This window comes from Triturus cristatus, chromosome 10 (assembly GCF_964204655.1).
Source record: "Triturus cristatus chromosome 10, aTriCri1.1, whole genome shotgun sequence".
Taxonomy (NCBI): domain Eukaryota; kingdom Metazoa; phylum Chordata; class Amphibia; order Caudata; family Salamandridae; genus Triturus; species Triturus cristatus.
Window position 1 is genome coordinate 1,055,454,111 of NC_140593.1, and position 27,803 is coordinate 1,055,481,913.

General features: G+C 42.3%; 1 protein-coding gene across 1 annotated transcript in view; it reads right to left on the reverse strand.

Annotated features, from left to right (window-relative positions):
* LOC146796553 (cytochrome P450 3A29-like) overlaps positions 1-27,803 on the reverse strand; it is a 204,348-nt gene that overhangs the window by 11,555 nt on the left and 164,990 nt on the right. Inside the window, exon 11 of the mRNA XM_085629188.1 lies at positions 4,072-4,298. Within this exon, the coding sequence (XP_085485314.1) occupies positions 4,072-4,298 (227 nt within the window). The remainder of the gene's footprint in view (positions 1-4,071; positions 4,299-27,803) is intronic.

The window sequence follows — 27,803 nt, forward strand, 5'->3', positions numbered from 1 at the left end:
GCTGTAGGAAGGAGACATTGTGAGAGAAGAGTTTGCGGTGTTTGGGTGAGTGCAGTGGGGGCTGCTGGTCCACAGTTACAAGAATGACCGTGCTCTGGGGTGTTGTGTGCCTAGAAGGCAGTATAAGCCATCGGGAGTTGTGCAATACATAAGCAGAAACGTTAGTCAAGAGCGCTGGGCAGGTAGTGGCAGGTCAATTCAAAGTAGTTAGTTAAAGTATGGCTTTATTACACCACGGCTGTGCAGTACGGAGTGTGCAGGTTACTAGAGGATGTGGTCCGTCAGCTTAAACTGCCGACTTTGGTGCTGGAAACCAGAGTTCGAGCCTCGAGGTTGCCTCCACATCCTGTGATTCTGGGCAAATCACTTAATCTCCCTGTGCCTGAATGTGTAATGTAAATACGGTGCTCATGTAAAGCGCTCCTATACCTTCGGGTCGAATTCGCGCTATATAAATATGCAACAAAAATACTAACAGTACAAGTGTAGAGTTTGCTGGAGGGTGTACAGTGGCGTCACTAGGGGGGTGCGGCCCGGCTGGTACGGAACGCATGGGTGACACCATGAGTTACCGCACTGGGTGACACCAATCCTAGTGACGCGGCCGCCGCTGCTGCCAACTTTGAGACACAGATGCAGCTGCTGCTGTTCTTTGCTGAACATTGGTTCTACTGTTGAGAAAAGGTATGCAAGTGTGATGCATTCATGAAACTCAAAGTAGACCTCTTTTGGTGCTACGTTTAGCTTAATTAGCCGAGAGAACGGAGGGTTCGGGTATTGATATAAGGAAGCTTTATGATACCCTTATAATGTTACAGTAATCTTTATTATTTTGCCTCTTGATTAATATAATTGTCACTACCTTGTACATTTTTATAACTGTAACTATTCATATTATGTGTGCTGGGATAGGATTTAGATTTTAATAAAGCCTTAGAGTATTTTTTTCCAGATTCCTAGTGCTTGCGAGTGTGTTTATCGGTGATGAAAGTGGGTTTGAATTCCACTAACTATCCCATTATAATATCACAGGGCTTATCGTTACCCAGAACGCATCTCATTCAAATATTGGTCAGAGGGTTGTGAAGAGGTTGCTGCCCACCAGTTGTTCAATCTCGGGTTGGCATCTAGATTAAGTCCTTTGTGCTGGAGGGTCTGAAAACCCAGTTCCAGACAGTGTTCTGGACAGAAATCCAGAAAATGTATAGACTAGTAGGATGGTGACCAGGGGAAGACAAAGCAATCATCTAGGGTAAGCAAGTCCTCCTCTACGTCTCATAATAAATGGGACCGTACACGCTTGCCATTAATACCACCTTGCACAGATCTCTGGGACCGACTGGTTTCCTTACAAGATGTCACCCAACTCTTGCAACCTTTTCCCTCTCAAAATGACAGCACTACTACACACTCACATCACCTACTCTTGCCCAGTGATGATGCCATGATGATGTCACTGTGCTTCAACCCAGTATGTGGAAGTAACTTCCATGCAGGACCAGGGAAACAACAGGTTGATCAATTACTCTTTAGATTATTGACCCTCAACATTATATTCTTCTGAGCACGTTTCCACTTGTTAGAAAAATGGCGATTGACAATATGAATACCTTTTGAGTTTCCATTAACAAAATAACATAACTACAATTCGATTCATGAACACAAGAACCTCTGTAACTGCATATCGTAGCAATTCACTATTTACTGTCTGTGGATACACTGGAGTGGCATATAGTTAGCAGAGCTAGCTCTGTGTACAACCCGTTACGTGAAAATTATTAATTCTATGATTGGTGACTTTGCCATTACAAGATAGGTAAAATGTCATTTATTTCGGTCTAAAACGTGAATGGGTTTGTTTTTTGAGGGGGAATTGTATATAGCGCAAATTCGCCCCAAAGGTATCCGAGCACACTACATGAGTACCAGTTGCGTTACAGATGAACACATTCATTTTTTAGGCACGGGGAGATTACGTGATTTGCCCAGAATCAGAGGATGTTGAGCGTCCCTGCTGAGACTCGAACCCAGTTCCCTAGCTTTAAGGTCAACCGCTCTAGCACTTAGCCCTAAATGACCAAATTGTAACCTAACGTATTTTTTTACTGTTTCACACTGGAATCTGCTTTTCATGATTAACTGACTTTAGACCCCACGTATGGATCCAAATTGCAGACTTGGTATCTATGCGTCAAGATCTAGCGTTAATTCATTTAAAAAAAAAAAAAACTCTACAGGTAAAAATTTTGAAATGACCAAAAACTTTTCAAATTCTGCTTTTATATGCCTGAATGTTTCATTTTTCAGTTATTGTTATGTTGCACAGATAAGATTGTAGCATTTGGGCTTTAGATGCAGAATGAAAGCACACTTAGATGTGGAAAGAGGGCATAGGTTTCATATGGCAAAAAGTCGCAAAAGTCCCAGTGAACTGTTCATGCATTCGGAGGGATGAAACTAAGGGCCAGATGTACATAGACTTTCGTTTGCGATTTCCTAATAGCGGATTTTTGCGATTCGCTAATAGGAAATCACACACAGCTATGTACAACAGTGTGTTTCACACTGTTTGCGATTCCCACTGGGTTGCAAGGGACCTGCCTCATTAATATTCATGAGGCAGATTGTAATTTGCGACCCATGTGAATAGCTGGCCCTCACAGGGATGGTGGCCTGCTGGCGTCAGAAGACCACCGTGTGTGATAGATTTGAAAAAGAAAAATGAAAAGTTTCCTTTTAATTTTTTAAGAGTAGGCAGTGGTCCTTGTGATCACTGTCTGCTCTTAAAAAATGTTGGTGCCCACATTCACAAAGGGGAATGGGTCCCGTGGGGACCCCTTTGCAAATGGGTTACCACCTCCTTCACAGAGTCTGCAAAGTTTGATTGTTTTCACAAAACAATCATACATGACCCTGCGACTCGTTATTAGGAAGGGACGCCCTTGCACGCTCCTTCCTAATAGCGACTCACAAACCCAATTTGCGACTGGGTAATAGCTTACCGAATCGTAAATAGGGCGTTGTAGATTAAAAAATGCTTTTTAGGTCGCAACCGTCCCGATTCTGCGAATCGGGCCGTTTATGAGCTGAAAAAAACTTTGTACATCTGGCCCGTAGAGAGGATAGTGCCTCTGGGTAGAGACAGGTGTGGATGGTAAGTTGTGGATTATGTGGGGATTGTGATATGAGAGGGACAGGGTATTCTCCCAAATAAAAAAGTCCAAGAAAAAAGGGTTGACTGGAGAGGCACTGGGAGAGGGGTGAATAGCTGTCAAGAGGTGGTATGAGGGCAGTATGATCTTGTCCTTGTTACTTTGAGCCTACAATAATGTTTTGGTTACTTTGAGTCTTGGTATAAGAAGGTAGAGGAGTGATGTACTATGATTCCATTTGCTATAAGTGGTTGCAATTGGGCACTGCCATTTTGTAAATGAAGATTATTTTGCAAACCGTCCTACATACTAATAGGTAGGTTCACAAATCACCGAAGCGCAGGAAGTGGCAGAACTATCTACCTAATTAATATTCATTAGGAGGGCACAATTTGCGACCCTCTGTGATTGGCTGCAATCACAAAGATAATGGCCTGCAAGAGACAGCACACCACCATCTCTATGATTGCATTCCAAAACGGAAAACTTTTTTTTTTTTTACAAAGCACCCCATGTTCCTTAGAGGAAGAAAGGGGTCCTAATAGGGCAACCTTCCCATTTGCCAATCAGTTACCACCCTTACTCAGGGGTCTGTAACAAATCAATGGTTTTTGTCCGCAATTGCGGTTGTAAACCATGGATACGCTCCTTTCCCAATTGGAAAAAGCAGTGGGGCGCCTGTTTCATGCTCCCTCCTATTTACAGTTGTGGAAGGATCGTAAAAGTACTTTTATGCATCAGAAATAATTGTGTGACTCAGAAAAGGCCTTTAATACATAAATAAAAGGACTTTTGCAGTTACAAATACTGTGATTTTGCGAATCGCAGGGGTTGTAATCCCAAAAGGTCTTAGTATATGAAGTCCAAGGTTCTTATGAACCATGCTCCTCCCATTTTCTATCTCTAATACTTGAGATACCTTTCAGGGTCGAATATCTCTGGTTCTGACCAATACTCTGGGTCACGATGCATCACGTAGGCTGGTATCATCACCACCGTACCCCCTGGAATGGTTATTCCATGGATCTCAATGGTTTTCTTGCACATTCTCTCCAGCCGTCCTCCAGGGGGGTAGAGCCGCAGGCTTTCACTGATGACCATGTCCAGGTATTCCATCTGCATGATTGCTTCATATGTCGGAGGAGCCTGATATGGGATATGGGAAGACAGGGAAAACTCAACATTAAAATATATCTTTGCAATATGTGCAGAACAAGGAAACATGCAGTTTACTGTATAAAAATTGAGATGCGCTTATTCACTCAAAATGCCCCAAGTATAAACTGTGTGTATTTTCTATCATGTCTCCTTTAGTTGTCTGTTGTTAAAACTCTATATTAATAATATCAATCTGGTGCTAATGCTGCACGTTTACAACTTTTAAATGTCCTACTTGTTCTGATGCTTTTGGCTTCAGAACTATTTAAAGCTTGGCCTCAACGTACCGTGGGAAAACCAAAGTCCCCCCAGTAAGGTTGAGCTTAAAACACTCGATTGGTCCTGGGTTAATATGCAGGAGCTCAGCAATTCCAAAGTAGGAAGGCTTACAGAAGATTTTTATCTACACAAGCAGCACATATGCTTAGAACCATAGCTAGATTTTATTCAGACACCGCGAGATCGGGCGCTTTACATACAGTTTAGGGTAGGCTCACTTTTGGTCCACAAATTAACTGCAAAGTGGAGCCTCCCTACCAGACAATTGCGGGCTGTCCCTGCTGTGAGGCACCTACTGAGAGCGAGGCCCATCTCATGTTTGCTTGCCCAGCATACAAAATGGCAAAATCAAGATGGCTAAAACCCAACTGCAGACAACTGGACACTTCTGACCACCGTGCTGCTTTGCGTATTCTGAAGTCCGATCCAAGAACTCTCTTTGCTTGTGGCGTGGCTAAGTATTTAAGTTGCGTCTGGATAGTAAGGTACAAATTCCTATGTTGGGCGGTCTAATGAAATACTATGGTTTTATTCTATCTTTTATTCGAGCTCAATTTGCTTGCCCAAATTGTAATGCACTGTCACTTTAAATAACCGTTTTAAATGTAAATGTTCTATTTTTGTATTTAAGGTCGGAACCAAATCAATTTTATCTATAAATTGAGGATTTGTTTGATATAGCTTGTTTTTGTTACTGATTTGGCAATGTGACAACTTATTATGCTCTGAAGGATCTGCATATTTTTATCGCTTTAAAGATAACTCGTACTTTTATTGATGGACTGTAAGAATGCTTTTATGATACTTGTTATCAAAATAAAGCTATTTGAAATTGAAATTGAAAGCTTGGAAAGCAATTTCATAGGCTCAATAGTGCAGGTGAAGGGATATTTCATACAATAATGTCTACAATTATGTTATGTTGCCTTGACCGTACTCCTCGGGTGGCACATTGAGAATTACGTCTAGGGGCAGATTTCTGTCTGGCCAAACTGTATTCACCTGTTATATGTGCAGATGAATCCAATGTGCCAGTGTTGTGTACAGTGAAGCACAAAATATGCCATACACATATCCTGGAGTACACAACTTTATTATCTGAAGTTGGCAGGCTGTCATGTCTTCACCCAAGGTCTTCCCCACCGTTGTCACCTCCCGATGTTCTATGTTCCAAATACAACATCTTACTACGTTTAACCAAACACATAGAAACAGTAGAACATAACACCCCCGTTTTAAACCAACATAATAAAAACATAGTAATGTAATACAATAAGTTCCAAACAAAGCTAAATTACAATATGAAAATACAAATATTCCAACATCTATAAATACCTCTCTACATTGCATCTGTATACTATTCTTAATAAAAAATGTCTGTTCATTACACACAAAATCCTTCAACCTTCTGGGGGGGATCCTTACTCTAGACCCTTCATTAACCCCCCCATGTCTCGCTCACTCACTTCTGTGTCCTTCTCATCCATGCCAAAATATGATCTTGACTTAACACTTACTCCATCACTACTACTACCTCCTTCAACTTTATCACCGCTTTCTACAACATTGCTGCTCACCCCACAGTCATCATCGTCATTCACATCACCATCTTCTTCTCTTACAACACTTGAAATAGAATAATTTACAAAATCACTGTTATCTAGTTAACCAAGACTTACATGAACAGAGTGCCATTGGCAAAACAGGAACAATCAAGCCAAGGAGGAAGATAAAAAAAAAAGGCCATCCCGAGAATGATGCCATAGTAGATCTCAAAACTCAAGCTGACATCATTAAAGAAAGCAACATTCTAGAATGCCAATTGTCATGAGAGTGATGCTGTAGTGAGCGAAGAGAACCGTGTTTTCTCTCTAAGCGTAACCTTTTACACAGAAGGTGAGTGTCCTGCAAGAGTCAGCTATCTAGCCATATAGTATTTGGGTATATTTTCTTTTGACTGGTTCACCCATTAATGTCTTAAAGCATATCCTGTCTCTTAGAAGATGCCATTAGAACCAATAGGTATGCTACTGGACCTGCTTTTTATGTATACTTGACTAAAAAAGCCATAACTTTTCTTTTATGTCATATCGTGAAAGCATGTGTTGACTTCTGATGTCCAATAAACATGTTCCCTACATTCCAGTCTGACCATTATTGCTTAGGGCACCCACTCTCCCCACAGATTACTTTTCATCTAGTGACCTCTGCTCACTCCTGCCTATTTTTTATAAACCTCTTTTTATTGCAGTCAAGAAAAAGAAACATATGACCGTAATAATCATCTGTATCAGCATCCGCTCACAAATCATGTCTTGCATACATCAGGACAGCCATCTTTTTTTGCTATGTTATTCGTCCATCTCCCAGAGCTCAACTATGTAGCTATGTTGTTTCGCCCTCAGTTGCCCCCGGTTGGGGGGGGTTACCTACTAACAGGTAGGCAGAGCATCCCCCTACTTTCGTTCCATCTCCCCCAAATCTACGTCCATTTTTGTGGGCAACCTCTTCCCTCATAGACCACCCTCTCCGCCTGCATGTGTCAATCAATGTCAGTTTCCCAATCACGGATTATCGGCCCAAAAACCGCCCTCCATTTTCTTTACTATATTGCGTTTGGCTACCATAAGGTCCAGTGTGACCCATATTCGTTACCCAACCGTTAGGTCTGTTTTCTAACAAATGTTTAGTAAACACCATTGAGGTGAAGCCTCTACATTTTCCCACACAGTGTCAACATGCATGTTACAATCTTGTTCCAGTATTCTCGAATCATTGTGCAGTCCCACCATAAATGTAAAAATGTGCTCTCATGGCCACAGCTCCTGGGACATTGTGTTGATTCAAGTTAGCCCATTTCAACTAATGTAGTGCATGTATAATATGGTCCTGTGTAAGATCTTTAATTGAACCAACCTAAATCGTGACCATATGGTCACCTCTCGGAGGGATGCAAGCGCTTCTTGCCACTCTAGGTCTTCGACCCTTTTGGCACGCACTCTCTCCAAGGCGTCGGGGGAGTTGTTCAGTATTTTCCAAAAGGTTAACGATATTGCTTTTTCCTTCAAATAGTTGTCTAACAACCTATTCTCCAGGGGGGAAAGAGAGGCTGGGAGATCTGTCACCCCTTGGAATGGCAGGCTGTAGTGCATGTCTTATCTGGAGATAACCGAAGGTTTCTGACCGCACCAACTCGTAGTCCCTCTGGAGGTCTACAAAGGGTATAATTGTCTATCCCCACCCATAGGTCTCCTCGAGAGACCAATGAGGTCCCATTTGTCAAAACCTGGTTTGTTTGCCAGAAGTCACTGCCATATCGAGTCCCATAATGGAGTGGCTAGGGTGATCTTATCTCGCTACCCTAGTGTCGCTGACGCTATATGCCATAGTTTGACAGTAATTGATGTTGAGGTGGTCACTGGCCCCTCTTGTTTTCCACCATAAATGGCCCTGAGGTAACCCCCAGTCTCATATTATATCTGTCCATCCTATAGGCTGGTTTGTCTTGTGCTAGATGGACCCACTGATTTATAACTATAAGATGTGCTGCCCAGTCATAGTATTGAAGCACCGGAAGAGCAATCCCTCGTCATACCAGCTCTTAGTCAGTTTATTTAATGCTATCTGAGGAGTTCCACCACCCAAAAGAAGTGTCCATATCACGGCTTCAACTGCACAAAAATACGCCAGAGACACCAAATAGGGAGTGTTTTGTAAAATGTATAAGAAGCAGGGAAGCGCCATAATTTTAGAAGGAAGCCTTGCCCAATAACGACAGGAGCAGAGTCCTCCAATGCTGTACATCTTCCCTGGAGTTAATGTGGCAGGGGTCAAAATTGCGCTCGTAGAAGACCACTGGCTCTTAACTAACATAAATTCCCAGGTATTGAAATCCCCCTGTCACAACTCTTGCTGTGCATGTTCCAGTAGAGCCACAAAGGACGTATATCAGCGATTTATCCCAGTTTATGGTGTACCCCGAGTATTTTTGATATGAGGTAAAAATATGAACCACCCAATGCAGGGAGAAATAGGGATTCGCCAAATAAAGAAGGATGTCATCTGCGTAAAGGCAGACCTGTATCCACAATGCTAGTGGCTACAATGCTATAGCAAAGTTCAACAGGGAAAGGGGGCATCCCTGCCTTGTTACCCTTTGTAATTTTAAAACCGCCAATCGTCCCTCATTTACCGTCACTTGTGCTAGGGTTTCCATGTATAAAAGTCAGACCCATGCTAAAAAGTTTTCTGCAAATCCAAATCTCTCAAGGACAGCAAACAGAAAGTGCCATTCTATCATGTCAAACGCCACCCTAGCATCCAATGACACTATAACGGCCTCCTCCCGAATACTTTCAGCTATTCCCAACACTCCATGAAAGCGCCTTAGATTGAGTGCGGTATTTCTGTCCGGGATAAATCGTGACTGGTCGCGGTGGATCAACTTATGTAACAGTAGAGCTAATCAGGTTGCCAAGACTTTTGCTAAAATCTTAACCTTGGTCTGTAAGAAGCACAACTCTCCGGTGGTTTACCGGTTTTATGTATCACTACAATATTAGCAAGTCTTTGATTTTCCGGTAATTTACCAATTTTTACACTTTCCTGGTACATCCACACTAGATATGGGGCAGTTTTGGACGCTGTTAATTTGTATAGTTCAATCGATAGGCCATTCGGGCCCATTGCTTTCCCGGCTTTCAATGCTCGGATAGCCTGCACCACTTCACTGTCTGTAAGATCTGATTCTAAACTATTCCTGTCTGTCGCCTCGAGGGAGGGCATATTAAGAGTGGTCAATAGATCTTGTGCTTCTGTTTGGGTGGTTCGTGCAGATGACGAATATAGTTGCCTATTGTATGCTGCGAAGGCATCTGCTATTCCCTGTCGATAGATTCCCCCTTATCTCGAGTGATTTCAAACACCCATTTGGAAGCCTCTCCTCTTTTGTCTAACCACGGCAGAAACTTGCCCTGTGTTGCGCACCTGACTTATCTGATAGTAGCAGCTCAGATTCTAGTTTCTGAATCTCTCCTTCTATTACTTCCAGCTGTTTCTGTCTCTCTTTTTTATGCCCGACTATTAAGGAAAGCCCCTTGACCTCTAATTACCACCTTGTAGGCCTCCCATAAAACTTAGACCGATTCCACCGACCCCTCATTCTCTTCAAAATAACAGGTTGTCACTTTCTGTAGGCCATCCTGACTAGATGGTACTTTAAGGTACCACAGATTAAGTGACATCGGTCTGTTCCTGGATGTAGGTGCACTTCCGTAAAATGCACTGAGCAGAGAGTAGTCAAGATACCTCTCGGGTGGTGGGTCGTCTCCCTGAACATTAGAAGTTTCCTGCCAGCCTGAACATATAATCTATGTGGGATAGACTCCCATGAACCCCAGAGTGAAAAGTGTACTGGCAGGCTAATTGATTACACATCCACCATACATCTACAAGGCCAATAGCCAACAAAAAATCAGCTAGGATCTTCCCTGGGGGACCTCTCTGTCTTTCCCGCCAGCGGTCCATTTCTCCACTGAGGCCCGCATTGCAGTCTCCTCTAGCGAGCAACTCTCCCTGTGGCAGACTGACAATAAGTAAGCCGAAATCAGTGAGTGTGGGGGTATGGAGTCTCGGGGGATGTAAAGGCACATGAAATTCAAGAGCCGGCCCTCCCAGTGTCCTGATAGCATTACAAAATGCCCATATGGGTCATGTGCGACTTTTATTATAGCAAATTAAAAGGATTTGCGCAGTAGAATACCCACCCCTCTCGAACCTCTAGTATAGCCTGTATGCGCCACTAGTTTGTAGCCCCATCTATTAAGTGCAGAATAAGTAGTACCCTGTAGGTGAGTTTCCTGTAACAGGGCTATATCGGGCGAATGGCATTTTAAATATTGCAGTACTACCCCTCTTTTCATTTTATCCCCTAGCTCATTTTCATTCCAGGAAAGGATTTTAAAGTTACAGGAGGCTTGAACTGTATTCATGTTACCATGTATCTATAGCATTTGGAAATTCAACTGGGGGAGTGGTGGTCCCAGGGAAGCCCCCATTTCTATCAAGTAGTGCTCGACAGTGGTGGCCAGCAATATTCGCAGGTGGCGAGGCGGGTGCAGGCACGCAGGAGGAGGGGGGATGGTGAATGGTAAAAAAAATAAAAGCAAAACTTACCTTGCCGCGCCGGTCCTGCGTCTCTGCTCCTGATGTCCTCATCAGACCGAGGCACAGGAAGCATAGAAGAGGCTCCCCTGACCAATCACAACGCTGCAATGCAGCGTTGTGATTGGTAAGCACCCAAGCTCCCCTGACTAATCACAACGCTGCAAAGCAGTGTTGTGATTGGTTTTGATCATCCTGGTTCAACGCTCAACCAAGGAACTGGGCCCTGGGCTTGTTCTCCATGCAGCCTGCATGGAGAACAAGGAAAGTGTGCATGACTGGTTTGGGCAGCCCGAGAAGGCCGACCAAACACTCATTGCGCACATAGGAGTGGGCAAACCACTCCTTCCCTGCCCTGCTCCGAGAGCAGAGCAGCCCCGTCCACTCACCCGACTGCAAAGGAAACACAAAATGATAATAACTTAAAGTTGTCTTTTTATATTTCCTTTACTTCACTGCTCTAAAGTAGTGGGGTGACGCTCCTCCGTCATAGCGGAGGAGCCGCCCCTGATGCTCAAGAGCAGCTGGGAGGGGGAGATCTCTACAGATGTCCTCGGAGTAGTCTGAGAGATGTCCTGTCCTGCAACATTCAATTGTTTGAGACGTGTGGTGTGCAACAGTGTCATTACCAATCACTTTGTTTGCCAATAAAACCTACTAAACAAACTAATAAAACACTTCCCAAACTCCTCCCTCCCTGCATCGTGGACTTAAAACTGCCCACACTCCCAACTCTGCAGAGTGCCTGTGTACCCTGTCCCTCATTTCCTGATGTTGGGAAGCGTGTACCAGCCGGCCTTCTCCCGTTCCAACCTCTCCTCCCAAGCATGTAATGAGTTTACCACACTGCAGCAGTTCTGTTTAGATCCAGCTTGATCTCAGTTCATCTCAACGTTCCCTCACAGAGTCAACAACTTAGGCTGCAAGATGTATCAGTCAGGACCCTTCACCTCAGCCAGTGTTATTGCATAGTGGGTAATGAGTCCCTGTGAGTCCAAAATGTCATCCTTCCATCTGAGGCATTGATTAGCTCCCTGCAGAGTACACTGTTCCTAGGTTGTGCCTAGTCTCAACTGATGTGGCTGGGAGCCCTACGGCGGTAGAGCGTCAGTAGATCTCTCGTAGTCAGCCGCCGACTGCCTATTCTGTTGCAGTCCCTGGTGTCGCCTCTCCTTGCTTCTTTTCTGCCGGTGGGCGTTCGATCGTCTACTTTCAGGTTTTTGCCAACCGTCCAGCCCGTCCCAGGTTTACTCAGGTAGTCAAAAAACCATGACTTCCCCTTCGCCGCCTCCTGCTCCGCAGTGTTGCTTACACTGTGTTTAATCACATGTGTTATCATTCGCCTACTAATCAATTTGCGGGTCCCTAAATCTTGGCTAGCCATTCAAGACAGGATCTTCTGCACTAGTAATACTATCTTTCAAGATTGACATTGCAGGTATGTTACAGGACTCCTTGACATAAACATTGAGATCCTTTTCCTGGATGCTAAGGCTGACATTTTTCAGGATGCATCTCTTATTCATACTGGCTGACTTAAGGGTGGACCCACAAAACAAAGAGATGACTTCATAGTTTATGAGTTTGTTTGGTCAATCCCAGGATCTTTGTGTTTGAACAGATTGATCCAATCAATTGAGATTGCTCTAGCTGGGAAATTTGACATTATAAGATAGTGGGATCTGTTGAATTTTATACTGTAAATCTCTGCAAGCCAATAAAGGACATGTCTTAGGAATCCAAGAGCGACTGATTTTATCTTTGATTGTTTGTAGACACATACTTAGGGCACTGATCTGTCTTGTAAGACTGGCATTAGGATGCTTTTATCACCATTCATATCCAGTGGCTTTTCACGTCTGGTTTTCGAGGCTGTCTTGTGTTGCGGTCTTCTCCCTGAAGACCTAACCTAATCTAAGTAGAACTTGGTGTTGGCTATTCTGTCCCTTCCTATTAAGTGGTTGAACATTAAGCCTAGGGGTGACTAGGAGCGTTGCTCCAAATTACTGTTCAGAGGTTAAAGTACAGCGATGTTTTTGTTTTGTTTTGTGTTCGTTGTTTAAAGGCTCTGCCCTGCGTGGCGGTAATGATAATTGTCTCCTTTGAAAATCAATAAAAAGAATTTCAACAAAAAAAAAAGAGTTTAAAGTACAGCAAAACTGTTCATGAAATCAATGTCTAGAGCCAATGTGAGAACCAGTGTAATTGCTGGAGCAGGGTTTTTATTAAAATCGTGTATACCCTCTCCATTTTGCATGTTAAGTTTAATAAGATTAATTAACTAATAGTAATCGAATTGTTTGGTTTGCCGTGGAGATTAACCAATCCTACTAACATAAAGAATACACGTGGGACTTGCATTTGCATGGCCTAATTAATACGTGAACTAAACAGTGTACGCATATTAATTATAGATAAGTAGAATATTACATGTTATATGTTGCTTTCGTGATGTATTTGTAATTCGTGATCTATAAATGTGAGTATAACCAGCAATGAGTGTTGCTTCTGCTAGATAAATACACACACATATGGGTATTAGCGAGGGGATAACATTTTAATAGTCATTTCTATGTATTAATTACGTTTTTGTGTTTCTTTGCCTAAGTTGTCCATTATGGCCTGCCTAAAGATGGCTGATATTTGGCGCTGATCCCGTCTGCCAACGCTGAACAAGGCTTGGGTGAAGTGCGCATGCGTTGCCGCTAGCAACAGTGGCCTCTGTACGACCCTAACCCGACTGTGCCCTCCAAGGTCGCTCCGGGATGACAGCCAGTTGTCCGAAAAGAAACAAAAGCGGATACAATTTTATTCGTGGATCTGAACTATATGTAAAGAAACATTTTCCGTATGGGAAAGTGGTGGTACGGATTTCATCGACCAATGAGAGACTTTCTAAAGAACCACCCCGTTACATTTGGAATGTAAGTTTCCTATAAAAGGCCATAGAATAGAGAGGTTGCATCTTCTTCCCTTCCTGGCATTATCGATTTCCTGACGTTATGCTGACGGAGAGGACGGTGACACTGCAGGACAGCTGTTATCCAGAGACTCTGACAGATTGAGCTGATGACCAAGATTCTGACTTAGAAAAACGACTTTTAGCCAGAATAGGTAAATATGATGTCCAGCTGCTTGATTTAACAAATGATCTTTTGCAATTACTTAGATAAAAATATTATTATTATTACAAGAACTATGTCGGGTTGTTTATTATGAGAAAATGTATTAATGTAAATAGATTGTTGTTTCTTAGATAATCACTTCAACCTGCAGCTAGTTGATCCATGGCCTATCCATGATAGGAAGTACCAAAGGTGAAGTTTAGGCCTTATTGAATAGAGAAGGGTATTTCCTTTCATCACAGCGAACGGAATAAATCAACCTCCCTAGGAAAAACAGATTAATAGAGAATGAATGTTGGTGTTATGGGCCCCACCAGCGAATGTAGTGATTGAGTGTGTCTGTGCGATCTATGATCTGTGACGGAGGGAGGGATTTTGCATTCCGCGCTGCAGCAGTTTTTCCTGGTAGCAGAGATATGGTTAGCTACTGTCTTGGTTTGGTGATCATTGCTTGTAAATAGCTTATTGATTTTGATTATTGATTGGTATTGATTTATGTACTAACACTCTATGTTGAGTTGCGTTGAGTAATATGTTGTCTGCACGACTTCTGGGATGTAGGGAGTCGGAAGTTTGTAACAGTTCCGTAGTAGAGCAGAGGTAAGCGCTGCTCTCGGGAAAGACGGAATTGTGGTTATCCTGTAGGTACACAGGAGAAAACGTGTGACAAGTGAAGTTGCACGGCGCATTGTTTTGGTTCGATTCGGTGACATCGTCGTGTGTTACCATTAGAGACATTTTCTGTATTGAGAGAAGTGTGTATGATAGCGAAGGTTACCTGTGAAATTTTGGTCTTTAAGTACCAGGAAACCAAATGGCATACCGATAACGCTTATCACTGAAAAGGTAGCAGGTGTTCTCTGAGCTTGTTAGAAGGACAAAGTAGAGGTAAGCGCTGCTTTGTTAACGTATGTTATAATTCTGTAGTAGGACAGACTGTTCGCTGTTCTCGGGAAAGACAGGATTCTGTGTGAATGTACTACATTTTCTGTATGGAAGTGCGTGTATGAAAAGGCATTCCGATTAATTGCGAAACTCTGGGTTTATTTCTTAACTCTGGAGAAACAGTTAGTTGATGCTTGCTAGAAGGGTGAAGTAGAGGGATGTGCTACTTTATCAACGGAAGTAACGATTCCGTAGTAGGGCAGAGGTAAGCGCTGCTCTCGGGAAAGACGGAATTCTCGTGAGAAAGGTCTATTGCTGTTCTTTGGTTAGTGAAGCGGACAATGGAGATGTTTTTGTGTTGTTACTAATAGAATTGTTACCGTAAAAGTTCACTGAGCGGACTTGTAAAGGAGGGGTAGACAGAAGCAGAGCTGCCGCAGCGGCTGCTGACGTCAGAACGACCGCGCTGGGATTGGACAGTCGGTCAGAACTGTAAAACGCTCCGGATTGGTGCGTTAGTGTAAAGCTGCGCTAGGATTGGAGAAATATAGGGTGACGTAGACGCTCCGGATTGGTGCGTTAGTGTGAGTCGCGCTGGGATTTGAGGACTAAGACTGTGACGTAGACGCTCCGGATTGGTGCATTAGTGTGAGTCGCGCTGTGAGTGGACAGAATAGCGGTACAGTTGTAGAGAGACTAGTGATACACAGAAACCGAGAAAATGTATTACCAACCGCCAGAAAAGGAGAAAAAGACATGGTTTGGTAAAATTAAGAAGTGGTTTAAGAAAGACAAACAGGTCAAGACTAGGGAAGGACAGTTACTTCCTCCACCGAAAACCCCGCATCTATGATGATTGCGAAATACGGGTATCATACTTGTATTTGGTTAGACAATTGGGTAAAATATACCAAGGGCGATGGAGTCCTGGCATTTCCAGAGCATGGTTCCTTTAATTTGGCTGTTTTAAGGAATTTACGGGACACAATGATGTGTCTAGAACCAAGACCTAGACCAACGCAATTTGAGGCATTGACGGAGTGGGAAGACGAAATGCATGAACGAGAGAGACAAAGGAATGTTAAAGGCTACAGACATTTATTTAGTAGACCGTATGGACATGAAACGCATGATGATCGTATGAAAAGGTGGCGAAATGAGAGTATGACTGAGGGTGTGTTTCCTGTAAGAACGATAGGAGAGAATGAAGGAAGAAAATGTGTGGAAAAGAGGAATAATGTGGAATCAAGAGGTTACGGAGCAAATGAATCGGATGATAATGTGCTGGATGATGTGTTTTATAAAAATCCACCACCGTACCGACCAGACCCAGAAATGTTGACACCAAACGCCCCAATGAGAGAAACATTACGAATTATCAAGACTGAGGGTATGTCACCAGAGTTAGAAAAGAGTAGTTCCAATAGAGAAACAGAAAAGAAGGCAGAGAATAGAGTAAGTAGTGAAAATTCAGCAGAATTGGCCAAAACTACTCTAGAATTAACCGAGAAAATAAGAGAAATCACTAAAAATCTAGAAGCTGTAACAGTTCCAGTGACTATAGGTCCAGTAATGCCCATTTTTGAAAAGCAAAAAGATAGCGAACATTGCTTGACGGTACCATACCGGAACAATAATTTGGTTGAGAGTCCAGAACGGAGTCAAATTGAGAATCCGTGGGGACCGACAATAAATATGTTTGAACCCCATGTTTCAAATAATCCGTTTATAAATCAGAATTATGCAGAAAAGAGTAGAACGACAGTAGAAACATTGCTAGAACCCCAGAGAAATGCAGAACAGGGTAATACAGAGAGCTTAGTAGGACCCTCAGTGGAGGAACTGAGTGAATGGTTAAGAGGGTTACAGAAGCAAGATAGGGAATCCCAGTCAATTGATGTAGCCAAATTACGGATGGTATTGGAAGAATTAATAGTAGGGACTATTCCCATAGAAAAATTGAAAAACTATCAGGATGAAGAAATATTATTCCTGTGCAAAAGCGTAACATGGAGAGCAAAAAACCTACATGAAAGACTAGGAGAAGTTGCGAACGAAATGGGTATAGATATTGATAAGGTAAAAGCCTTACAGAAACCCTATCGAGTAGATTTCACTGAAAAGGACATTGAAAATCTGAACACCACAGGACAAACAGGTCAGATTAAGGACATAATCATTTTACTGAGAAAATGGGGAAACGTGGATAAATGGAGAAGTAAGTGGTATCGAAAACGAGATGATGCCCCAGACAGGACAGTTACAGCATTTCCTGTTAGAGTAAAAGGAAAAATAGCAACCGAATACCCCATGAGGGAGATTCCAGGAGGAGGATATGTACATGTCCCCTGGACAAGACAGGACATTTTGTCATTTACGAATGATTTTCCTCGACTACGCGAAAAGCCCGTCGAGTGGTACCGGCAGGTAGACAGATTTGTGAAATTGTCAAAAGTACTATGGATTGACTTGAATAGTCTATTTGATAGAATAGTACCAGCAGATTTGTGGACAGAGTGCAAGCTTATGATTAATTGGCCAAATCAGGAATACCCTAGGGATCCAAAGACAGGAGCCCCTGACCCAGAGGTAATGAAGAAATATGAACAGGTTATGGTATTTTTGAAAAACGAAGTGCCCCCCAAAGAGACAGATTGGGTAAAAATTGACCGAACACATCAAGAAAGTAAGGAATCAGTACATGCCTACTATGAGAAGTTAATTTTGGCCTTTAAGCAGTTCAGTGGAGATGAGAACCTGAGTGATAAGGATTTGAGTCATTTCGTATACAGATTTGTATATGGTTTACGTCCAGACATTGGTGATATGATAAAACAACATATGGTAGATTGGCAGAATAAGAAAATAGATGAAGTTTTGAGACATGCTAAATATTTCAGTGATGAAATAGAGGCCAAACAGCGAAAATTAAAAGAGAAGGCAATGTGGGCACAGGTGAAGGTAGCTGAAAGGCAGGAAGCTCAGTTAGTTGAACAAGCAAACAACCCAGGAATTAAACCAAGATTTGGCCCAGGAAAAGGGAAAGGTAATATAGAAGAAGCTAAAAAGAAGTTCCCATGCCATAATTGCGGTAGGTTAGGGCATTGGAATTCCGAGTGTAAAAATCCTCTGAGTACTAATAATGAAAATCCATCATTGAATCCACAGGTGCAGAATGAGGTGAGTGGTCAACTGCAGCAACAGCAGCAGGTGGTTACTTCACAGAATCAGGTGCCAAAAGCACCTTTCCCGCAGAGCAGAAATACTCAGAAGTATAGTAATGAATCAGGATTCTACAATGAAGAACAGGTAAATAAACCATCACGCGCCCGCGCAGTTTCACAGTATTGGCTGCAACGCGATGAAAGTGATTCAGAAGGAGGCTATTGACGGTGCCGAAGGGAGGAAGAGGAGTGCGTACTTGGCGCAACTCTAGAAGTAGACCAGACAGGACCTTTTGTAGATGGGAAGGTTAATAATGAAAATATTACTTTCTTAGTCGATACTGGTGCTACTCGATCAACTGTTAGATCAGCTGATGTCAAGAATCTTCCTCTCTCGGATGAAACGATCCAAGTGGTTGGTGTATCCAACAGACAGATTAAAACTTACCTTACAGAACCAGTGAAAGTTAGCATAGGGAAATTTTCAGAAATGCACCGCTTTGTTGTGTGTGACACCAGTCCTGTAAATTTATTAGGTAGGGACCTGTTGTGCAAGATGAATTGCACTATATTCTGTACTCCAGATGAAATAGCATTTGAAACACCAGATGAGGATGTACTGTACAAAATGACAATAGCTAATCAGGAGAGTGAAGTTACAGGAACTTATGCAGTATTCAGTCCTGATGAACTACCTAAAGAATTGAAGCAGTCTGTAAAAGCAGAAGTGTGGAATTTTACTGGAGAAGATGTAGGGCTAATGAGAAATGTAGATCCAGTGAAAATAACTGTAAACGAAGGAATAAGCTATCCAAATGTTCCCCAACATAAATTGACACCTGAGATAATTGAAGGGGTTACCCCAATAATTGAGAAAATGATTAAGCAAGGAATTCTAAGAGAAATATTGAGTAGTCCATGTAATTCACCAATAATGGGACTGAAAAAGCCTAATGGAAAATTCAGGATAGTACAGGATTTGAGAAAGGTAAACAAAATCGTTGTGTCATGTTGTCCCATTGTGCCAAATCCATCAGTGATTTTGTACCAGATTCCCCATGATGCGGAATGATATACAGTAATTGATCTATGCCATGCTTTCTTTTCCATCCCATTACATCATGACAGTCAGCAAATTTTTGCATTTCGGTTTGGAGAGCGGATTTTGGCATGGTGCCGAATCCCACAGGGGTATACAGAAAGCCCCTCAATATTTAATCAATTGTTGAAGAAATCATTGGAAAGTCTGCAAATGCCCGAACGTTCAGTACTAGTCCAGTATATCGACGACCTTTTGGTGGCATCGAAAACACGTGAAGCTTGCGAGGTAGACACAATAGCACTACTAAATCATTTGGCAGATGGAGGACTGAAAGTGTCCCCAGCAAAATTGCAGTATTGTAAGCAGGAAGTACAGTATTTGGGACATAAAATTGAGAAAGGGCTGAGGAAAATAACGATAGACAGAATCAGAATCATAAAAGGAATGAGAGCTCCCATGACTAACAGAGAGGTGAAAATGTTTCTGGGAATGGTAGGGTACCGCCGTCAGTGAATTAGTAACTTTTCCCTGATTGCAAAGCCCTTGGTACGTTTGACCAGGAGTGATGTAAAAGATCCCCTGGAATTGAACAAGGAAGAATTGGCAGCATTCAAACGATTGAAAGAAGGCTTGTGTGAAGCACCAGCACTAGGCATGCCTGATTACGAGAAAGAGTTTGAGTTGTATTGCAGTGAGAAAAATGGATGTGCACTTTCTGTGTTGATTCAGAAGCATGGAAGATTGAGAAGACCAATTGCGTACTTTTCATCAATGCTTGACCCAGTAGCTGCCGCTTTACCTGGGTGTTTGAAGGCAGTGGCTGCAACATGTCGAAGTTTGGAGCAGAGTGAAAGAATTGTGATGGGATATCCATTGAGAGTGTTTGTACCTCATGATGTGGCGATTCTTTTAACAAGGAGTCGTACTCAGTATATGACACATAGTCGGCTGACTAAGTATGAGAAGGCCATATTAGGTGCAACAAATGTGAGCCTTGTGAGGTGTTTGAATGTGAATCCGGCAACTTTCTTACCAGATGCTGTGAATGTGGAAGTGAGAGATGAAGCAGATCATGATTGTTTGGACGTGCTTGAGTATTGCACAAAGCCACGACCAGATATAAAAGATGTACCTTTGCCAGAAAGTGATTTTGTGTTGTTTGTTGATGGGCATGTTTGAGAACAGATGAAGGAGTGCTAAGTGCAGCATATGCAGTATGCACGGTTGCAGCAGTGATGGAAGCATCTTACCTGAAAGGAGTGAGATCAGCTTAAGTAGCTGAACTTGTTGCTTTGACAAAAGCATGTGAAATTGGGAAAAATGTGAGAGTGACTGTGATAACTGACACCCAGTATGGCTTCGGGGTTGTCCATGATTTTGGCCAACTATGGCTACAAAGAGGTTTCCTGACCTCAAGTGGAACCCCTATTAAGAATGCTGAAGTGGTTGGAAAATTGATTGAGGCGATACAGCATTGCTGGAGCAGGGTTTTTATTAAAATCGTGTATACCCTCTCTCTTTTGCATGTTAAGTTTAATAAGATTAATTAACTAATAGTAATCGAATTATTTGGTTTGCCGTGGAGATTAATCAATCTTACTAACATAAAGAATACACGTGGGAATTGCATTTGCATGGCCTAATTAATACGTGAACTAAACAGTGTACGCATATTAATTATAGATAAGTAGAATATTACATGTTATATGTTGCTTTCGTGATGTATTTGTAATTCGTGCTCTATAAATGTGAGTATAACCAGCAATGAGTGTTGCTTCTGCTACATAAATACACACACATATGGGTATTAGCGAGGGGATAACATTTTAATAGTCATTTCTATGTATTAATTACGTTTTTGTGTTTCTTTGCTTAAGTTGTCCATTATGGCCTGCCTAAAGATGGCTGATATTTGGCGCTGATCCCGTCTGCCAACGCTGAACAAGGCTTGGGTGAAGTGCGCATGCGTTGCCGCTAGCAACAGTGGCCTCTGTACGACCCTAATCCGACTGTGCCCTCCAAGGTCGCTCCGGGATGACAGCCAGTTGTCCGAAAAGAAACAAAAGCGGATACAATTTTATTCGTGGATCTGAACTATATGTAAAGAAACATTTTCCCTATGGGAAAGTGGTGGTACGGATTTCATCGACCAATGAGAGACTTTCTAAAGAACCACCCCGTTACATTTGGAATCTAATTTTCCTATAAAAGGCCATAGAATAGAGAGGTTGCATCTTCTTCCCTTCCTGGCATTATCGATTTCCTGACGTTATGCTGACGGAGAGGACGGTGACACTGCAGGACAGCTGTTATCCAGAGACTCTGACAGATTGAGCTGATGACCAAGATTCTGACTTAGAAAAACGACTTTTAGCCAGAATAGGTAAATATGATGGCCAGCTGCTTGATTTAACAAATGATCTTTTGCAATTACTTAGATAAAAATATTATTATTATTACAAGAACTGTGTTGGGTTGTTTATTATGAGAAAATGTATTAATGTAAATAGATTGTTGTTTCTTAGATAATCACTTCAACCTGCAGCTAGTTGATCCATGGCCTATCCATGAGAGGAAGTACCAAAGGTGAAGTTTAGGCCTTATTGAATAGAGAAGGGTATTTCTTTTCATCACAGCGAACGGAATAAATCAGCCTCCCTAGGAAAAACAGATTAATAGAGAATGAATGTTGGTGTTATGGGCCCCACCAGCGAATGTAGTGATTGAGTGTGTCTGTGCGATCTATGATCTGTGACAGAGGGAGGGATTTTGCATTCCGCGCTGCAGCATAATCACCTCTAAACCAAAGAGCCCCTGCTCGGAGGTCAAATATTTGTGAAGAAAATCTTTAAATAAAAGCTTATGCCCTTGATTTGGCCTTGGAGTGATGATATTGACTGATTGAATCCTTAGTGTGTTTCAATCTCACCAGGCATCTAGGTCATCTCAGAGAATGTGTGTGGCAAATATAATTCTCTACTGCCACTTGTATCCATTTCAATTTCTGTTTCTACAGCTAGAAACAACAAGCATTTGCAATGCAATAGGTCTCGCATTTGCGAGAGTTTAAGCTATTGGCATTGTAAATGACAATGCCTTTTATTTATGTTTTAAAAATAAAAGTAATTGTCATTTACAATGCCAATTGCTCAAATTCTGGCTAATGCGAGACCTATTGCATTGCAAATGCTTGAGCTTTCATTGGCTGGGGAAGTCGCGGAATGATGGGGGCAGAGGAGGGGAAAAGCTTTTTACTTGAGTTGAGGGAAGCTTTTTCGTGCTCCTTGGCAGTCAACTGCATTAGACTCCCGGGTTGGTTTATCAGATCCAGAATTTGCAGATTCGATAATTCTGGGACCAGAGAAACCCTAAACCTTGGGTGTATTTCTCTCTTGGCAACTCGTCACAAGGGCCAAAGTAAACTACTCTACGCAAGACATCACAGGGAGTGAAACATTTCTAGCACATGACTCAAGGATGGTTAATGCACCCGCTGTGCAGAAACTGAACATCAACAACTTACTTAGGAGCAATGGCTTAAAATCCCCTTCATTTGTAGTGCAAATTCCAGCGAGTGGCGTTACCATGCTATAGTTCTGTAACAGGTAAAGCTTCCCACCGCCTGAATGTCGTAGTCAATAATGTAGGTTAGCGCCATGTTTTCGTTTCTGACTAAAAGAAACACTCGGGATACAAATATCTCATGAATGAAAAAACTAAAAACTGGCGAGCAAAATCGTGAGGAGTAAATTGTTTAAAGGAACAATGACAATGCTGGAGGTAACTAATAAAGTAAGGAAAGGGTTAAATTTAAAAGGTAAATGAAGAGGGTTTGTTTAAATGAAAAGGCTGTAGGAATCCTCCCCGGTAAATTTAAAAACAAATACTCACTTTGCATTTTAAATAAAAATAATTTGTAACACACGGACAACACAGAGAGGACGTGAGAGCAAATCAAATGAGTAGCCTGATAAGACTTATGGGCTGATGAGGGAGATAAACTATGCGGTCTGGGGATATTGTGAGGTCTGGCAGGGAGGGGCCCAGAAGAAAGACTCCGGAGGGAAGCTCTGCATAATTTAAATGAATACGCTTGTCCTGTGCTGGCGCACTGCTCAGGGAAACGGAGATAAACCCCTATAAACATATTTGATAAATATGGAGAGACGATGTGGCATAGCATGCAAAGCTGGGGACTTTGGAATTGTGGCTCGAGTCTCCAGGCACTCTGCGTCTTCCAAAAATAAAATGCAGACATGTCGAGTATTAAAAGTTTTGTAATCACAGGGAGTGATACATTTCTAGCACACGACTCAAGGATGGTTAATGCACCCGCTGTGCAGAAACTGAACATCAACAACTTATTTAGGAGCAATGGCTTAAAATCCCCTTCTTTTGTAGTGCAACTGCCAGCGAGTGGCGTTACCATGCTATAGTTCTGTAACAGGTAAAGCTTCCCACCACCTGAATGTCGTAGTCAATAATGTAGGTTAGCGCCATGTTTTCGTTTCTGACTAAAAGAAACACTCGGGATACAAATATCTCATGAATGAAAAAACTAAAAACTGGCGAGCAAAATCGTGAGGAGTAAATTGTTTAAAGGAACAATGACAATGCTGGAGGTAACTAATAAAGTAAGGAAAGGGTTAAATTTAAAAGGTAAATGAAGAGGGTTTATTTAAAAAAATGGCTGTAGTAATCCTCCCCGGTAAATTTAAAAACAAATACTCACTTTGCATTTTAAATAAAAATAATTTGTAACACACGGACAACACAGAGAGGACGTGAGAGCAAATCAAATGAGTAGCCTGATAAGACTTATGGGCTGATGAGGGAGATAAACTATGCGGTCTGGGGATATTGTGAGGTCTGGCAGGGAGGGGCCCAGAAGAAAGACTCCGGAGGGAAGCTCTGCATAATTTAAATGAATACGCTTGTCCTGTGCTGGCGCACTGCTCAGGGAAACGGAGATAAACCCCTATAAACATATTTGATAAATATGGAGAGACGATGTGGCATAGCATGCAAAGCTGGGGACTTTGGAATTGTGGCTCGAGTCTCCAGGCACTCTGCGTCTTCCAAAAATAAAATGCAGACATGTCGAGTATTAAAAGTTTTCTAAAACAATAGCGAAACCCTGCTATTTATTGGTGCGTTTGTATGATTTAAAAGGGGACAGCAAGTGGATGCAATGGTGCGTGAATACTTACGACAAATCAAAACAAGTGGCTGTGTTTTCAGGCGATCCTCGGGAGAAACAAAAGAAAGAGGTATACGGGGAGCAAAGGGCAAGTGACGCGGCCGCGAAAGTGAAAGTGATCTTGATTACGATCGCTACGGAGGAAAGACACATGGCGCTGCGCGCGTGCACGTTCACGTGCACTGTAGCTTTAGGCCACGGCAGCACTTTGAAAAGCCTGTATACAAAATGTCTCGGCCAGATCAGCGCAAGAGCTGGATCAGGCGAGACCTAAAAAAGCAGTACACTATCAAACATTCTACCTGATGTTCTAATCTTCATATACCCCAAAGGCTGCACTACCTTCAACAAGAGATGTCCCTTTTTATGGTCACCTAGTCATCATAGTATATCCAATGATCTCATCTTCTTTTCTGCCTGGGTGAATCCTCCAACTGTCTTTCGGGATCCCTCACCCACAGGTGAATATCTGAGAACCACAATTTTTCAGGCAATAATTGAGTGATAATAAATTGAGACTAATCAAAACGAGACCCTAGTTGATGACTAATAAAAGTTGTAATTAAACTGTACCAAAGAGAACCATGAGAACATTCACATCGTCTTTGCTGTGGCTATTTGTGTTGTTGTAAATATTTCAAGCCACCTCCTCCGGAATGTCCATTTCACATTCAGGTCTGTTCTTAGTGTGTTGCACTCTTAAGATACTCCCAGAGGCCAAGACATACGTTTTCCTCCCTGGAGGTTGAGAAATGTCTGCCTCTCACAAGACCACACCCTTCTAGCATAAATGAGTTTTAGTGTTGTGCTTTTACACTAAGAGCCTGATTGAAAGTTGAGAGGTAAAAATGATTCCATTTTGGAGGTAAGCTAGGTTTTAAGGGGAATTCACATTTGGAATTTCCACCTTCCTAGGGATAATATGGAGGAGGATTTTCGGCCATTGGTTTTGTCTCTGGATTAGAAAGATTACAACTTTACTACACCAGTTATGAGGTGATTAGAGAAGACTATCCATTTCATTGTTCCGATTCTCTAGATGAGGCTTCATCCTCAGATTTTTGGTAGAGCTGTATGCCTTTCAGAAGACCTCTGGATTAACCTTTAACTAATTTTACTAAATGTGGGTGCTTAGCAGATGCCTTGATCAGGTATGCCTGTAGTTCATACTGTTCTGGCCTGTTCACGTATTTAATTCAATTGTGTTTTCACAACTAAGTTCTGATAGTTTTCCTTACTTACAGATCCTTCTCCTAGCCAGACATGAAAAGAATGTAAATTGATGCCCCGAGCAGTTCTGTCTGGAAAATCTCTTTTGTTAAGGCAGAAGCTGATAATCCTGTTATATTCTACTTTTCTTTCTATCTTTTCTCTTATCTTTTTTTATTGGTGTACTACTAGTTAGAAAATTCAATCCCCTTCAGCTCTATAGTTGAGCAGGTTGCCAGAAGATGCAAAAACCATTGTTGTGTTACTGCAAATTATTGTGGGTCACACCTGGCATATTTGCAAAACTCCAAGAGGAAACTGTGACCTTTTTAGAGCACAAGGAACCAGGTGGTCTCTCTTACTCTCTTCTCCTACTGAGCTATGCTCAAGTAAGTGGGAGTTTTTGGAGTCAGACAAACCCATCAGAAAATTTCTCATGTGCAAATCGTGTACACAGAGCCCCAACACGTAAGCCCCAACACATAAGCCTGAAATCAGTATGCATATACAATGGTTAGTATTTTACACTGTATCATTATTTTTTGTAAAGGATATGTCTACAAATAAAAAAAAAAAAATCAGCAATAATTATACTTATTAGGGCCAAGGCCTGTACTGTATGTAACATTAAAATACAACTGAAGTCTTGCCACAAAAATAATCCCCATGTACGAAGTCAAAAGCAAACCACGACGTAGTTATACAATGGGAATAATGAAGCGAGATGGGGTGTCAGTGTCACTTGGTTTGCAGCAGGGACTGCACCAATCGGGTCTTTCCTCAAAACTTTAATCCCAAAGGACCAGAGTAGGCAGCAGCCCCACCAGCCTCCACAGTGTCTCAGCATATTTCTGTACTGGTAGTAACTGTTGCTCCTGCTACACTGCATTACCTGGCCGTGTCAACAGCACCTAATCCAATGGTGCCAGCACTCTCTACAAGCTTACCAACCTTGTCAATTTGTCTAGGGTGGCCAAATTACACAATGGTAACCACACAAGTGAAGTACAAGTGAAGCACTGCCACAAATCTCCATTGTGGCAGCACACAAATCAATGACAAATCCAATGGTCTCTCTCTTTCTTCACAGGCTGCTCTTGTTGTCAGCTAACAATTTTAAATCAGGCAGTATGATTAAATACGAACATGGCATATGTAATGTCACATGAAACCACAACAGGACAAGGCAAGTGGGCTTTCCATAGATTAGAGCAAGGCAAAAAGCTCAATCAACTGTGCCACTCCACTGCGGTCACCTTTCTTGCACCATGAGTTAATATATAAATATCTATGCCCTCAGTATGAACAGCAGTGGAGAGCGCATTGTTATCTATGGTAATCATATGTCACTTGCATGCAAATATCTACACTCTAAAATAAGAAAGAGGGGTAGTTGAGTGTGTGTTAGACCTGCCATCCTTAGTAGGGTGGTCTTACCCCAAATGTTTTGTCTTCAGCCCTCCTATTTTTGCTGAATTTGTTTGTGTTGGCCTTAGCATATTGTGCTCTTTATCACTGTTAAACAATGCTAAGTGCTTGTGCTCCCTTCTATAAACATGGTCAAATTGGCTTACACCTGATTGTGGCATATTTATTTTAGTTATAAGTCCCTCCTAGAGAGGTATACCATATACCCAGGGACTGTACATTTAAATGCTACTAGTAGGCCTGCAGCATTTATTGTGCAACCCACTGAAGTAGCCCCTTAAAATATGTCCCAGACCTGCCATTACAGCCTGAATGCAGTTTTAAGTCAATTTGACTTGGCACTATAACCCCCCTTGCCAAGCCCAAAACTCTCCTTTTATTGTATATACTTCACCCTCAAGGTAGGCCCTAGGTAGCCAATAGGGCAGGGTGTATTGTAAGGTTGGACATGTACATTTAAGTTTTACATGTCTTGGTAGTAAAAAACTCTTAGTTCCTTCCCATTTTGCCTAGGGCTGCGAAGGAGACAGTTATCCGCGCCCTTTTTCTATCTCGGCTGGATTACGCCAATGCTCTTTATGTGGGTATCCTTGGCTACTTAATGAGGAAGCTTCAGGTGGTCCAGAACAAGGAAAAGCAAGGCTTCTCCTTGATATATCTTCCAGAAGTAGTGTGAGCCACTACTTGCGCTCATTGCACTGGCTGCTCATGGCTGTAAGGGTTAAGTTTAAATCACTAGTCATTGCCCATCGTGCTCTCTATGGCCAAGGCCCTTCCTACCTGCAAAAACGTTTCTCTTTTTATGCCCCTCTGAGACAACTGCGCTCTTCATCTCAACTTTTGGCTTGGGTTCCCCGCTTCAAGTGCCAGAGGCTGGGGGGCAGCCCTCTCGCCCGGAAAGCTGCCCTGGCATGGAACACCCTTACCGTTGCCCTACGGAACACTATGGATCCACTGGCTTTTAAAAAGCTTTTGAAAACACATCTCTTTATCTAGTTA